This window comes from Parasteatoda tepidariorum, chromosome 9, assembly GCF_982258835.1.
Source record: "Parasteatoda tepidariorum strain Cologne lab strain chromosome 9, Ptep-v5.0, whole genome shotgun sequence".
In the NCBI taxonomy this organism is placed as follows: Eukaryota; Metazoa; Arthropoda; class Arachnida; order Araneae; family Theridiidae; genus Parasteatoda; species Parasteatoda tepidariorum.
The window spans coordinates 21,716,124-21,733,584 of NC_141763.1; the positions used below are offsets into that span (position 1 = coordinate 21,716,124).

A 17,461-nucleotide genomic window follows, 5' to 3' on the forward strand; every position below is an offset into this window, starting at 1 on the left:
AAAATTTATGACGGGATAATGCCGAAGTAAGAGAATGGTTGACTGGATAATCCCAAAATATGAAAATGGTCAACGGGATGATCCCTAAATAATACATTGATTGATTTGATTAGATGATGAACTTAATGATACAGTCACAATAAGTCTATTCAATTAACTGATACAGTCACTTTTAGCTCTTAAAAGAGAATTTATTGTGTCAAACTCGAAAATAATAAATTGATCAATTTTTAGTAAATTTGATACAAAAATTAAAAAGAAGAAAATTTAGAAACAAAAATAAAATTCAGCAGAGTGCCTTCAAATGGTAAAAACAGTAATTATCTGTACTTGAAAACCCCAAAAAAGTTAAGAAAAATATTAAGAATATAGATTTTCAAATTATACATTCAAGAACTGCAATCTTCTATAGTGTATCAAACAACATTACTACCAACTATGTGGTTCAAACAGTGTTGTAAACAAAGATCATGGAGCATATCATGCACCAATATTTAGACAGATCATCAATTCACCCAGTGTCCTCAATTAATAAACGATCCTGGTAGAAACGGATATTAAAATAAAGCTAATAGAATCTGAAAAAGAAATCAGCATAACCATTAACTACTCTAGAATTTCTGTAGTTACAGAAAATTTTTAAGTAGTGGTAGCAGAGGTAATGTATTACTTTTTTTCCCAATTAATTAGAATTATAAGTATTTTGTGCACCAGTACATTTTAATAATTTAAACAGATGTATAAAATGGTCAAATAGCAGGGGTAATTGTGAGCCCAACTCAAAAATCCCGAAAATTTCTTGAGTAAAATCATTAATGATGCATTTCAAAAAATTAATGTCTTCATAAATTTAAATCAATGATATTTTAAAAGCATGAAATTCTAAATAAATTATATTCAGTATAATTTAAATGAATAATTATGCATAAGTTTACTTTTATGTCGAATCACATTTATTATTCTAAATGAAAAAATATTATGAAATTAAAGAGATGCCAAGTATAAATTTTAGTTCTTCTGTCTCTAAATAAAATATACCAAATTTTTTAGACATTAATGTGATTGATGATTTCTTGAAACTTCTAGACCTCTGATTTCCTCAGATTATGACTTTTGGATCGCGATTAGCCAAAAATTCAGAAATTCGGATTTTTTCCAAACCACAATCATCTCTGAAATAGACAAATGGTTATGTTTTCAGATTTCAATAAAAGTTTTGAAAAAATTCTATTTATTTTAATATGTTTCTGTTTCAGATCTGAAAAGAATGTTTTGTGAAAATCTCTAATGTATGACGGGGTGTGTATCAGAACTGACTGAAGAGCTAGTTATAATCATCCAATGTTCTAAGGATTGGTCATCCCTGTTCTGTTATATCAATTAATTTCACATTCTCTAGTAAAATATATGATAAACACAGACATCTATAGCTACAATTTTATTATTGAAGCATGTAAAATACTTACTTTAAATGATAATTTGGTTTGTTCTGATGGCTGCCTATGTAGCATGATAAGACAAAGGAGAATAAAAAAAAGTGTTAAACCTAAGCAGCAAAACGATAATAAATCTTTTTCTGCTAAGCCTGTCTCATTTAATGCCAGCTGTCCGTCTAATATAACAATCAATGTACCTACAATATAATATAATTCATGTTTATAACTTTGAATTTAATATGAAAAAAGCACTTTAAATTATAAGAAATGATATTTTAAATTAACAAAAACAAAAATATTATTTGCCCAAATGTGTTTTAATTTGCAACAAATAAAATTATGTTCCTAATAATTTGATGAGAACTTTTCAAAATTTCTTAGTAAGATTCTGGATATAACATACATTGATCTTTCCCAAGGATGATTTCAGCTTAAAATAACCTAAATAATTTTATTCATATTTTTTAGACCTGCAAGGCAGATATACGAACAAAACAAAATAGGAGAAAAATTTTGGAAAATTATTATACAGCATAAAAGTACAATTATGGTATGTTAATAAATTACATTCAAAACCAAATTGCTCTCACAAATTGAAGATTTAAATTTCTACAGTAAAAATTAGTTAAAATTACTAAACTATTTTAGAATAAAAGTTACTAAATTTTTTGTAACATTAAAGAATAAAAATTAGAAAAATATTATATTAAAAAGAATCTAAAGAGGTTTGAAAAATATTTAATGATAGGATTAAAATTGATTTTAAAAGAGTAACAAACACTGAGCTATATACAGGTATATATACATAAATTGCAATTTTTTATAATTGAATTGTAAATTTATGAATTGTTCACAAATAAAGAAAGATAATGTTGCAAGTACTCTACAATGCAATCATAAAAAGGTTTGCTAAAAAAAACTTAATTATTTAATGATAAAATTAAATTAAACTAAATAATGTAAACAAAATTGAACAATTGATGTAAACAAAATAAACACCTGCTGTTCTGGTCTATCATGTGTACCAGCCGTTAGCAAAAGTTAAATGCTAACTTTATTTGTTGCATATTTCGCTATATCTCGAGAACTTTTAGAGCAAATTTAAATATTTTTTGCATACAATTATGAAATTTGTTTATCCAAAGATCATTCAATGCAAAAAATAAATTTTAGCAAATATATATTATTTTATTTTATAACAGTCTAATAAATTTTGAATGGCAATGTATGTATTTTTTTATATCATTTTAAATTATCTTATTTAACATGGCAAAATAAGAAATTTGAGCAAAAATACAAAAAAAAAATTAATAATAACATTGGTTGACCAGTTCATGAGTATAGGAATTTTAAAAAAGTCGTACATTTATAATTCAATTTTTTAGCAATTATTCAATCAATTTTGCTAGAACTTTGTATTTCACCATGTTAAATAAGATACTTTAAGATTATGTAAAAAATTGCATAGCTTACAATTCAAAACATTTTAGACAATTTTTAAATAAAATAAAAAAAAAATAATAAATATGTACCGAAATTTATCTTTAGCTTTGAATTATTTATGGATGAATGAATGGGAATAGAACAAATTTTGGAATTAGTTGAATCGAGATATGGTGAAATATGCAAAAAGGAAAATTAACATGAAGCAGTTCAAATTTTAAAGCGCTCTGCTGGCCGAAAAATGGGGACCATATTTCCCAGACTGTGGTTACCCTCCATGTTTAGGGGGTCAGAAACCTAAATTCATCTTGAAAAATAGATATGTTTATTTGGAGAAAGTACGTTTTTGTGTTTGACTTTGTATTTTAAAATATCATCTGCACTTATTAATTAGCATATTTGAGGTTAGTATATATTAGCCTTTGAATGATTAAGATGGATTTCTAGATAGTGAAGACCTGATTATTATATTAAAAGTTTTTCAGTGTGGTCTTTTTTTTTCGGGGAGGGGGGACAAATAGTACAGTGCAGTATCAATATTGAATAAAAATAAAAATTTAAACTTTATAGAATGATGCGATTTTTTTTTTAGAAAAATAAATGATTAAAAACAAGATTAGATTGAAAATCATATGTTGTACAAGAATGATAAAGTGTAGGTTTTTAGAAGAAAAAATAAAAGTGTGCATTGAACAATCCAAATTAATAATAATAAAAAAAGAGTAATTGTTAATGATGATCATATTAAATTTCATTAAAAACAACGCTTATAATCATAAAAAAATTCTCATTACAAACCTAATGATTTATTAAACCTAATTGGTTTCTTTCATTAAAACCTTCAATTTTTGATAGAAAAAAAAACCTTGCCCCTCATAATTTTAAACTTTTAATGAAATTTCATATTCATTCTATACATCAAAAAAAGTTTGAATAAAAAATAAAATTAGATAAAATAAACTTAGATAGGTCATAGTACTAACTAATCTTTATATTTAAAGATTAAAATGTAAAAACTAAGAATAGGAAATAAAACTGTGCTAAAATAAAATTTAAATTATGAATAAAATTAGAATACTATACATATAATAATTGTATTAAATGTAGATTTTAACAATGAAAATAGGAAGCATCTAAGCTATATTGTGTTAAATTCAAGCCTAAAAAAACTACACAAAATTACACAATCATAAAAACTATATTTAGTATGTATAGAATGGTAACATGCATTATATTTTTGAATTTGAATTGTATTTTGTATTTAAAACAGCAACAAATAACATGTGTTACAAGTGGGATAAAATATGCAACAAAAAAAAAACATTGTAAGAAATAAACTTAATAAAAAAAAAAATTTCAAAAGGTTTTTATTAATTTTAAACACAGAATCTAATTGATCATAAATAATATATTTTTTTAAAATGTAACCAAAATTTTTTTAAAAAGTAAAAAAAAGGTCACTAGCGCACATAGGTTTGAAATTTTATTTATTTATTTTGAAGGTAATCACTTCAAAACCTATTTTATGCACAGTAAAACTTTGAAACAAATATTAACTAAAATAACTAGATGCTATAACATAAAGTAAGTTTAAAACAATTTATTGAATACAAAAATAAAAAGTGCTAAACAAATTGATCTGATAATAGATAAGCTATTTATAATAGAGTTATTCATCTATTGACCATAATTTTGATACATTGAACAAATGAAAAGAACACATAACACTTTAAATTGTTGTTTAGAAACCATAAAAAAAATATGGTTTGAAGCAAAAATGTTCCCACACGATGTATAATAATTTTACATGTCTCTCAAATGGACTTTCTCAATTCTTTACAAAGTAAAATAACTTATGTCAGCATGTAACACATATATTTATGTAACTTATATATTTATAAAAAAAATCAGAATCAAATATAACTTACATATTATGGTAATAAGAGAAAAACTTATTTTTGATGTTAATGCAGTTGGTTTCTCGATTCTGTCTAAATTGTACAACTGTCTAAATACAGCATTGTAAGTTATCTTCTCTAGCGGAATGGCTAAAGAGTCTGACAAACTTGCTTTACCATTACCCTCGGTCTCATAACCAGGTTTCTGTGAGCTGGGGGAAAAAATCTCATGATTAGGCGATAATTCTTTTCAGTATTCTTATCATACAAAGAAATCACAAGACATAATTCTATATAATCAAAGAAAATTCAAATTTTCTTAGTTGTTATTACCATTAAATAAACAATTATTCATTTTAACTGGTAAATTGATTGAGTCATTCCACATCAAATCAATCACTTTTTAATGACCAATTTTTATTTCTCATAAAATTTGGTAAGATAGAATCCACTTATAATAAACTTTTGGACTTTCAAACTGTACTATAAATTTACGGTTTTGCCTCATCTTTTCATGGGCATTATGGCAAAACTAAAATATTAAGACTAAAAGTGCTGATTTATTTTGTTATATAGTCCTCTCACATCGAAAATTCACAGCTGCCAACATTTGCACCTTATGAAGCAGGTATTTCCTAGAGATAGTGAAATTACAATGTTATTAATAACTGTGTTAATAATTGTTTCAAAAATAAATTCATTGTTTGAATTACAAATAATTTTTCACTTTTTAATAAAGAAAAACCTAAAACTATGCTTGAATTTTAAAAAAAAATTATTTAAAATTACGAAGCTGCAGATAATTATTAACAGTTTTAAATATTTTCCAGAAATTTATTTAACCAGTAAAGTGATACACAGAATTTTAGAAAATTAAACCCACTTGCTGCATAATTTTTTTTCAACAAAATAGATTCAAAAATAGTGTTTTTTTTTTTTTTAAATTATTATAAAGTTCAAATGTACATATATTTTAGTGTTAAAATATACAAAAAAAAATTTTTTTTTTAAATATAGAATTAGATTATAAAAGAAGGTTGTCAGGAAATTGTAACAGAATAATAATCATATAATAGCAAAATTTCTGCCCCAAAAAAATATTGAAATGAAGCAGGAGCAAAGGGAATATTTTACACATCCCATCTGTTTCCACTATCACTGGAATCAGAGTACTTGAAATCAGAGACTGCTTTTAGTGTCGAAAATATTGTCAGGAATGTAGGTTATGTCACTTGTAAAGCTCTTCTTGCCAGACATGTTTGAGAAAAAGAGTGGAATTAAGTATCGAATATTTCCTAAAATGTAGACAACTTAATTATATGTTAACCCAGATGTGAATAAACAACAAAACATCACAGAAAAGCTAAAATTAAACCATTAACAGGAAAAGAAAGGGATTCAACTTTAAATAGACAGGAAACATTCAAATCCATATAAATCACAGACTGCACAAATTTTGCTATTTCTACATTGCTCAAAGAGAACCACAAAATATGCAGCAAGTGGGTTAAGAGTTATCACATGCCTACTGGCTAAAAGCCCTAATTTAAATAGTAGTTACATTTTACTCAAAATTCATATTAACTTTTTAATTATAAATCCTAAAATCTGCTTTCACCTAAATTAGAGCAGGATACAATTCGTTTGATTTGCACAGAAAATCAGCTTTCCTGCATGTTATTCAAAGGAGATGCTATGCCTGGGAGTGAAATTCTTGTGTAAATTATGACAAGTTGCAAATTAGTTAAATATTTAATAATATACTTACTTCTGAATCGATGAGTACCTTGCATGCGATGGCTGAACATTATCTGGACAACGATATCTATATAAAAATAAACAAAATAAGTAGTGCACTCAATAAAATTGTTATCAAACTAAAAACTTAAGATAGGAAATCAATAAGTACCTCAAAATAGTAACAGATACAGCAACTAGAGAGTATGCTAACAATGTCCCAATAGACATCATATCGGCTAATTCTTGGACATTGAACATCATAGCCATTGTTCCTATGATTTTCACACAAAAAATTAAAGAATATGCATGAATAACTCTTTCTTTTAAAAAAGATGTAACTTTATTAATCTTATAAGGAGGATGTTGATAACCAAAAAATTCTTGAAAAATGCCCTTAAAAATACAAGCTTCTAAAAACAATTAAAATATTACCTTAAATTGAAAAATAAAAAACTTAACATTTTTAAAGCGTTGTTTTATATTAGCTATCTAATATATCTATCTAAATATAAAAATAAAAGCGTATATAGGGACGAAGGGATCATTTAACAGCTCGTTCTTACAAAAGTACAGAAGCGTGTTTGATTTGTTATTTCAGTTACCTTGGATTGGCCGGAATCTGGATGTGCGCAAGGTAACAATATTAGATAATTCAAAGTTTATAATTAGTAATAAGTTTGAATTTTAATTATAAAATTTAGTATTTTAGAGATATTATTAACATTTGATGAAAAAAATTACATACATATGTATGTATCTATACATACACAACAATATATATATTTTCTAAATACTTCATATATGCAATATGTTACCTGCACTGCATTTATAAATTTAATAAAAATAAATTAGTAATTAAAATAAATATTTAATTTATGAACAAAATAAAATGGAACTAGTCTTTATTAAAATAATAATAAAATTTAACTTTAAAAAAGATAAATGATAATTTCTTGAAAAATTTAAAAATTCTTGAAGTGAAAAACTATGATCATTATTATTACAGCATATTTAAATATTTAAAATACAAGATTCAGTGCAAAATTTAAAGTAATTTATAAAAAGGAAATTAATTCACAAATAAAATGCTTTTAAAAAAAAAACTATTAAACAAAACTATTAAAATGCCTGATAAAAAAAAGAGCAAAAATGCAAATGCAATAATTAGCAACATCCCGTAACTCTGCTGATAACTGCATTACTATAACTTTAGTAATTAATAGGAACTAAGTACATTTTTATACAGATGCCAAAGATTACAGAGTAAAGATCATATTACATATTTGAAAATGTTTATTCAATTTTCTAAAACAAAAAAGTAAAAGCAATATTTTCTTTCAACTAGAAAAAATACTATCATGAAAAAATATTAATTTTTCTCCTAATTATTAAAACCTATTTTCTTAAATGAGAATAATTATAATAGCTAAATCAAAAAATATAAACAGAATAATATTTGAAGCTTCCATATGTGAATATGTTAGCAGAACAAGTATTTTGTTACAAGGGAAATGGTGTTTAAAGTTACAGATTTCTAACTAGTTAGGTCAAGAAATTGCGTTAGTTACATTACTTGTTAGTTAGGTTATAAAATATGTTGTAATGATTTAATTAAATTGTAAATTAAGGAAACAAACACATAGAAATATTACATACTATATTTTTGATTAAATGAGACTGCTTAATATGAATGCAATATATTTATTTATTTTATTATTATTTTTTTTTTTGAAGTTATATTTCACAAAAAGTTAGAACAGATACACTAAGTTTTAAATATATCAAAATTCATTTTATAAAACTGCAGTTTATATGAAAGTATTCGAAAATCCTTAATTTTTCTTTTCATTCGATTCTTTTTTTCAAAGAAGCATTTCAATTAGACTACAATTCCTACATCACTACTAATTTCTTTGTGCGTTTACAAAAAAACATTTTTTCAAAACATTTTTTCCATATAAACATAAAAAGTATATATATTATAAATAAAAATACACTGATCTTAATATTTTTTGCAAATCAAACAAATTAGCATAGATTAAAGGAAATACTCTTAATATTTTATGAAAATACAGATGATAATATTTAAAGTTTACAAACATTTGAAGATGTTTAAGTCTTACAATAACATTCAGACTTCCTAAAAACTAACAAAGGGCGATTATCTATTTGATGAATGCTTAGTTATCAACAATTAATTAAAAATTTATAAAACATTGATGTTTCTGAATAAGCAAAAACTAAAAAGTGGCTGTTTTTGTCGTAAAATAGACACCTTTGACAGTTCAAAATCATGCATTTGCCAGTGTCTTAATTTTGCTTTTTTATTTAACAAGATAAATTCATAATTTAATAACTTATTTTTCATAAAAACATATATTTTAAAACCATTGTTATTTAAAATTTTAAAAAAAAACTAACTAATAACCAGAACAAATTTTATTTAAAAAATAAAAATTGTGGGAGTTTTGATCACAACCTTTAAAAATATAACAGTAAAGAAAAAAAATGAAATTTTGCTATGAAATAGTTGAGATTGAAAATGCTGCTAGGATAGAAATATAATACAAGTGAATGCTAACATTTGTAACTAAAATGTGAAATGGTGGAGAAAAATAAAAGTTTGAAATACCTGCAAAAACACCAGAAACTGCAGTTGCTATCAGTGGAGTCTGAAAACGAGGATGAACTCTAGCTAAGAATCGAAAAATGATGCCATCAGAACCCATTGCATACAGAACACGTGGAAGAGGGAAAATGGCTCCTAATAAACTGAAACGAATTTTAGGATACCCTGTAGCTTTATAAAAAAAATATAAAAATGAATTGTAAGACATTCAGCCTAATTTGCTCCGGTTAAAACTTAATTTGCATTTATCTTTCATTAGTTTAAAGGCATAACTTAAGATGAAGCATAACTTACAAACTAAAGTGTATGCATTTAATATAATGTAAATCATTAATATAAGAAAAAAAACTACAAACAAATATATATTATAATTTTTACAAATTTCAGCAGATACAAATTTTATAAACTCTGATTGTTAGCTTCATCTTTTATTGAACATTAAACTGCTATTAATTTTATAAATTTTTAAAAAAAAAAACATAAATTTGCTATTACAGACATAACACAATGTGTTTGTTAGTGTAAACTGACAAAAAATTAATGAAAATTAGATAAAGTAGAAAATGTTGCTAAAACTATTTTGACAAAATGTTTTAAAATTTTTAACTAAAAAAAAATAGATAAATAAATTAAAAAAATTATAAATTCTATGTTTTTAAAATGAGAAAAAATTCTATTCATAACAATGGAATTATCCATTTCCAAACATCCAAAGAAATTTTCCAAAAAGTTTGCTAAATGGAACAATTCTTACTAAGAAACAATTTTTTTTTTTTAATCTATAGATGATAACTATGGGATACATTGCTATGAGATATAATACTCTCCCTCTCACATGAATATTTTTATAAGCACAGTAGAGCGCCGGTTGTCTGAACCCTTATTATCCGATCGTCCAATTATCCGAACTGCGTCCGATTTTTTTTTTTTTTTTAAAGATTAGAATACTTTTTAACTTATCAATAATTTTTCTAAATTTCTAAAAAAGTAGATCATTCGGATGAAAAGATGCCAGGTTATGCAGCAGAAGAAATAGAAGACTGGTGTCGTTGAGACACTGAAAACGTCCCGGTATTTCAAATAATGAAATAGTTGCTGAAATTTTGAATGAAATTCAGAACTCCACAAACAAAGAGGAAGACGTAGGTGATCAAATTCAAGATAGTGGACCATCTCATACAGAAGCATGCAATTCATTAGATATTGCAATGAATTGACTAGAACGCCAAAATGATGTTGATCCAGTTCAGTTGATTTATTTAAAAAGAATAAGGGATATGGCTGCTCAAAAAAGAGCATCTTCTTCGAAACAAAAGTCTTTGCTGGATTTCTTTTGCAGTGGAAAATAAAGAAAAATGTGGCTAAATCAGTAATTGACAAAAAAAAATTTAAAAAGCTGAAATATGATTAAAAAAATTCAAAATGAAAAAAAAAGTTTTAAAAAAAATAAATAAAAAATATTTAAAATTTGAATTTTTTTTTTTTAAACAGAGCTATTTTAGATAGTACTGCCAGTCCTAAACCTGGAAAAAGTGTGAAGGCAAGTTAATACATAAATAATGATAATTTAAACTAGATTTTGAACAACCTTCCAATTATCCAAACGGCGTTCGGTCCCGAGCAGTTTGGATAATCAGCGCTCTACTGTATACTTCATTGATGTATATTAGAAAATATATCTCCTTGGTGCAATTTTACAATTATATCTCATTGGTTAATTTTTGCGAGTATGATGCATTTTTCAATTTCACTTGTTAAAAAGTAAGATCTGTCCAGATGCTTAGTCACATAGACATATATTGCTGTTCAAACCAAACATGTTCTCAAATATTTTTTTTAAATATAATTTATTGAAAAACTGGCAAACCTTGTTGAAAGACCAGCCAGAGCTCCAACTGCAACAATCCACCTGCAAACAGGCCATCCTACATAATCAAAAACATAGGGAAGGGGTGCAGCATTGTTTTGCAAATAATAGGGTACCATGAGAGTTTGCACTGTAGAGACTCCAAAGTATGCAAGGAATACAAACAACAGTGAAAGAACTATACTGATGGGAATTGACTTCTGAGGATCTTTTACCTCCTCTCCTACAATAAATAAAAATTTCTAAATGTATAAGTGAAAAATGGAACAGTTCAATAAACAGAATTAAAAGAGGAATTCCTTTGACTGGTTACATAAGTTTTATAATAAGCAATTTTCTTATACAATTAACTATAGTTTTTATACAGCAATTTATTGTAAATTTACAAATATAATTTTGCTTATTAAGAAAATCCAAATTTGAAATAGATATCGTTAATTAATATACTCCAAGTAAGAAAACAGTTTCAAATATATTTGGCAATTTCTGATGCCTATTTAGATTTATAATTTAATAGACATACATACTACATATTTTAAAAATTATAATTGATTTCTATATTTTTCCTATAAGAAAAGGTTTTAAATTTTCAAACCCAGCATACATTTTTGATTTTCTTTCAAACTTACTGAAGCAGGTAGAATTTTATTGACATTAAAAAATTTAGAAGAGGTATCAAAGCAAAAATATTGAGGAGTAACTTGGGAATCAGAAAATAGTTAGATCAAGTTAATAAAATATAGCCTACAAATTCCTATAATGTAATCAACAAAGTGATAATGTACAACAAAATTAACTACATTGGCAAAAACTAAGAAAATTTAGATACTAATATACAGAACCAATAGCTAAATTTATTACTTGTCTCTACACATTTTCACTGGTATGTTTGCATATCTCTATTAATTTCTTCAAGTGAATTAAAATGAAAAATTACAAAGCAATGATTGTGAAATATTCACAATTAAAATGAAATATGCTTTACTGTAACAAAAGCACAGACCAAAACACAAAACCGAAAATTAAAAAAAAAGAAGCATAACAATCCCTTTATATAGAAAGGTGGTTTTGGTGCTGAGACAACTGGTAATTATTTTAAGATGGTCCAAGTTAAATTTTAATGGTCTTAGACCAATTGACCATAATGAATTTTAAGGACTGAACTGTATTACTGTTACATATTCAGTAATATCATTAACACTAAAACAATTGTAAATTTTTTTAAAAAGAGTCAACTTTTTAATGTATAGGGAAAAAAAAGTATGTGATTAAATAAAACGAACTTTAGAAAAAGTGCGATAAATTTTGTTGTATATTTAACTCATTAAAGTACAATAATTAATCTAAATAGGAAACATTAAATAAATAAATCTATAAATATAACTTGTTAAGTTTCAATAAGACCACAACATTGTTCCTTTTTTTTACCAACCATTTTAAAAAAAGGAAAAGAAAGAAAAAACTAACATTGACAGATTATAAATAACCTTAAATTGTATAATTTTTTTTTCTTTTAAAAAAAAAAATCTAAACTGTGCAATAAAAAAACTGTTTCAATCAAAACTGTACCGCTTCGATACTTTTAAACACATTAATTTTTATTAACTGAACTATTACTAAAAGTTTTATACTTTTCCCTACTAATGCAAAAATTCATAAAAATTAAAATAGTATAAAATTTTGTTAGAGTGCTTTTTAATTTTAAGTTACGCAGATGAAAAAAACGTATAGTCAATAATATCACCTGTCGTTGCAATGCAATCAAATCCAATAAAACCATAAAAGCAAGTTGCAGCCCCTGACATCATTCCAGAAATTCCAAATGGGAAAAAACCACCATGACCCGCATATGCAGGAATCTACAACAAAAAAAAAAACATTAATAAATATTAGAAATAAAAAGGTATAAACCATGACACTAAGATTGTTTTCCTAAAAAAAAGGAAAAAGAAAGAAAGTAAAAGTATTTAATTATGCTAAAGTTAAGAAATAAATAAAAATTGCCGATTTCACAATAAAACATTTGATATTCCTGATTTCCAATGAGATTAATTTTTTCAAAAAAGTAGGATTTTTAATTTTTTTTTTCTTTCTAATTTCTTGAAATAAAAGTTTATGTTATTAAAATTTAGCTAGAAAAAATGAAATGTTCAGCCTACCATTTTAATAAAAGTAGAATTGGATTTAAATGCTTTTAAAGTAACAAACAAAATTGCTCAGGAGTCAAATATTATTATTACAACTGTACAAATGAATTTTTGATAATATTGATATTTTTAATATAAATTTCAAATGTAAAACAGTAATAAAGAGCATCTGAAACTCATCAGATTTCACAGCGATACTTTAACATAAATAGAATAGACAAATTCAGTGCATAGGAATGAAAAATTTTACCAAATAAAAAAATTATTTGATATTATGAATTTAGGGCACAAATCTTCATCTCTCCTTGTCAGTTTTGGTGAAGATAAATCAAATAATAATTTTGATATTTAATAATTTTGGTAGTTTTAATATAAATTCTAAATGTAAAACAGTAATAAAGAGCATCTAAAATTCCTCAGATTTCACAGCGATACTTTAACATAAATAGGATAGACAAATTCAATTGACATTAAAAAGGATAGACAAATTCAGTTTACATATCTTAGCAACAAGTGATTATTTTTTCAGTGCATAGAAATAAAAAATTTTACTAAACAAATTATTTGATATTATGAATTTGGGGCACAAACCTACATCTCTCCTTATCAGTTTTGGTGAAGATAAAGCAAACAGTTTAAATTGCAAGCAGCTTTATACCCCATTTGCACACACCAAATTATTGCAGATAAATATGAAATGAAATTTAAATTCTTCACCTTAGCCACTCGTGAGAGTTCTTCAAAATAATAGGTTCATATAAGAGCATTTCTAAGAGCTTCTTTTCGACCAGTACATTAATATTTTAGAATTATATAACATTATACAATATTTAATTATTACCCTATAGTTCCAAATACAGGGTGTTTCATATTGAATGGGACAAAAAGAATAGCACAGTGTGACTGCCGTAATGGATTTATTCAGCCGAAACAAATTTATTCTGCAACTACAATTATACTAGTTTTATTTGGCAACAGGGAAAAATCATCGAATGACGAACTCGCCGCTAGAGGCGCTGTTAAACAAAAAGTCATCCATGCAGGAGAGAGCATACTGCATTTTCGAATATGCCAAAACCTCCTCGGTAACTGTTGTGCAAAGACATGTTCGCACGAAATTTTATAAAGAACCACCGCATCGGCATAACATAAGCAGGTGGGTGAAGCAGTTCCAGGATACCGGCTGCTTATGCAAGAACAAAAGCCCAGGACGAAAAGAAACTCCATCGCAGGGGATATGCTATCACGAGTGTGGCAGGAGCTTGATTACCGTGTAGACATTTGTCGTGTCACCGAAGGGGCACATATAGAACACCTGTAGAAACTTGAATAAATGTAGCTTTTAAGTAAATTTGAATTTTCTAAATACAGTACAGAACCCGTTATCCGGAAATCAGAAAACCGGAATGAAATTCGATAAATTTTCCCGCCATTTTTTTAAAGAATATTTCTTTTCCTCATAATATTTTAGGATTTTTCTTTCTTTTCTGAAAGATGTTTAGCTTACCATCATTTTGGAAATAATCATTAGTGTATTACTTCATCGTTTTTTCTTCTTTTTATGATTATTTCCAAAAAAAATTTCTTTAGTTGGGTTTAACAATAAAAAAAACTGCTTTTTGCAGGGATTCAGAAAACCGGAAAAAACAGTTATCCGGAATAGCGATGGTCCCGATCGTTCCGGATAATCGGTACTCTACTGTATATTAATTATAACGTTTACAATCATGTTTTCTTTTTATATAAGTTGATCTGTGTAGAAGCTAAGATGCTCAGTGGCCCTCGATGGGCTGGTTTAGTGTAGAAGCTAAAGAGTACGCTCTTCATTTGGAAATTCACCAAAAATGCAGATTTCGTTAATAGGTCAACAAAAAAAAAATAAGGAATGCTATGCTTGATAATAAAGATGTACACCCTCTTTTCTAGTAATGATAAATCTAGCAACAGTTACACTCTGAGTAAAAGAGGCATGATCTTTCTGAATCTGTAATTAGAAGATTAAAAAGTAGTATTTCTTTCAAATTGTACTTATGCTATTTTTATATTTGGTCATACCGTTTCTAACTTTTATTCTATGTATTTAATGATTATTACTAATGCTAGACAAAAAGAGAAATATTTCTGTGTGCGATGTTTTCCTGGAATTATTTCTGTGAGGGATGTTTCCCTGAAGCCTCCCCCTCACTTTAGCTTTCAAAAATTGCTCTGCTTATATTCCAAAACATTTGGTACAAAAAAATTCTATAAAAATTTCGTTTCCTGCAAAGAGATGTTTATTTTATTTATTTTTAGAACATATTTTCATTTTCTTTTATTTATTTTTATAGGGTGTTTTTTTACTTTTTATAGAGTATTTTTTATTTATTTTTTGTGTCATCAAAGTGCGAAAGATAAATCTGATATACTGTTAATTTAAAACTTTTGCAAAAATATATAACAATTGCTAAACAAATTCAATTTTTCCTTAGGAGAGAAAATAAAACAAACAAGTTATATGATTAGTATTTTTAATTACCTCCGATTCCTTTAATTTCCAATTGCTGACATCAGATTTAATAGATCCAGCTATGATGGCAAAAACTACTACCCCCAAATTCAAGGCAGTGAACACTGTGTTGAAACGTGTGGATTCCTTCACCCCAATACACAGCATAGCTGAAAACATTCATGAATTGGTATATACATTTAATTTTTAAATTTGATAATATAAAATTTTTGAAATAGTAATATATATAATAACATATAACGATAATTTTAGTAAGCATATTCAATTCAAAGTTTCAAAGAAGTTTGATTTTAATATTATTTTCAGTCCCATTAATAAGATAAAATTTTCTAATCTCAAACAGCCCATTGACAGTCAAAATAGCTGGGGTACATACCAAATTAATTGCCAATGCGGCCTTTCATATATTTTATTGTTTACGACTACTTACGTTCAACTCCGTAGCCTTGTAATTTTGAACCAATCCAGAAGACAAGGAAACTCCTGGATCAGTACCCCCAGAGGTATTGATTTGTTGTGGGAACATGGAGGACTTTGAGACTCGACAGATTTAACGTGCATCAGTCACCATTTACTACACGGGGAGTCTTCGGCCGGCGAGGATCGAACCCACGACCTCTTGGATATGGGTCCAGCGCCCTACCGACCAGGCTATCCCGGCCCGGCCTTTCATATATAGGCCAAACTAAGTGTGCCTTAAAGTGCCGTGTCAAGGAACATGAAGCTTATGTCAAAAAACAAGAATTTAAACGCTCATCTATTGCCCAACATTGTTGGGACTCTAATCATAATTTTAATTTTTCTTCTTCTAAAGTGATTTAAATTTATTCTTTAATTTTTGATTTAAATTTTTACACGTCTTATCGTATTTTCAAAAATTCCAAACTGTTGGTCAATGACCTATCCAGCGTTCCTTATCTTTCTCCTGTTTGGAAATCTATGATTAAACCTAACTAACCACCTTTTTGTTCCTTGCTTCCAATTCGTCGTCATCCATTCACCCTTTCCTCCTATTGGCCGTTGCTCTAACCCTCTTGTGACATCACCTTTCTCTATATTTACCCTGTTTTCTCTCATTTCTTTCTGTTGCACTGATGAAGGTTGCCCTCTGAGCATCCGAAACAGCTGCCTGTATTTTATAAATATTTTTGTGCTCTTTAACGTTGTTTGCCTTATTTTGTATTTTAGCACAAAGGTCGCCCACTTGTGTATTTATATAGCAGTATTGTTTTATCAGAGAAAATTAATTCTTTGATTTTAGATTATGAATCTAATTATAATCATAAAGAACTAAAAATTTAACTAAAAGATTTAAAAACATCTAAGACAGAAGAGAAAGTTTATGAATCAAAATTAATACAAAATTAGCATACAATCTTGTTTACTTTAAAATATGCAAAAATTTTTTGACAATATCAAAATTTGTTTAGTACCTAATTATAAATACAAATAACAACATACTTGCCAATAACAGTGTTATTCCAAATGCTAGGAAATCTGGATATGCAGAGACATGCTGAATATCTATGGGCATAGCCGCCCTCAGGTGTTTTTCAATGGTACCATTAAATAAGGAGTCTAAATAGCCGCTATATCCTCTAGCAACAGATGCAGTTCCTTAACAAAATATAGAATAGTGTCTATTAGATATGAAATAGTTAACTTATAAGGTATGTTTTTGGTACCCATTATAAGCCATTTATCAGCCTCATAAAAGCTATAAATAACACACTGATAAAAGAGAAATTCTAGTTTTAAAAAATGAGGTGTTCAATGTCAAACCAATTTTCATTTC

At 26.7% G+C, this 17,461-nt stretch overlaps 1 protein-coding gene across 1 annotated transcript in view; it reads right to left on the reverse strand.

The window, feature by feature from the left end:
* Window positions 1-17,461, reverse strand: part of LOC107446654 (cationic amino acid transporter 3) — a 39,194-nt gene that overhangs the window by 11,508 nt on the left and 10,225 nt on the right. Inside the window, exons 5-13 of the mRNA XM_043053363.3 lie at window positions 17,128-17,283; window positions 15,676-15,815; window positions 12,758-12,872; window positions 11,014-11,236; window positions 9,150-9,289; window positions 6,687-6,789; window positions 6,546-6,602; window positions 4,808-4,989; window positions 1,467-1,633 (exon numbers count right to left, since the gene is read on the reverse strand). Of these exons, the coding sequence (XP_042909297.1) occupies window positions 1,467-1,633; window positions 4,808-4,989; window positions 6,546-6,602; window positions 6,687-6,789; window positions 9,150-9,289; window positions 11,014-11,236; window positions 12,758-12,872; window positions 15,676-15,815; window positions 17,128-17,283 (1,283 nt within the window). The remainder of the gene's footprint in view (window positions 1-1,466; window positions 1,634-4,807; window positions 4,990-6,545; window positions 6,603-6,686; window positions 6,790-9,149; window positions 9,290-11,013; window positions 11,237-12,757; window positions 12,873-15,675; window positions 15,816-17,127; window positions 17,284-17,461) is intronic.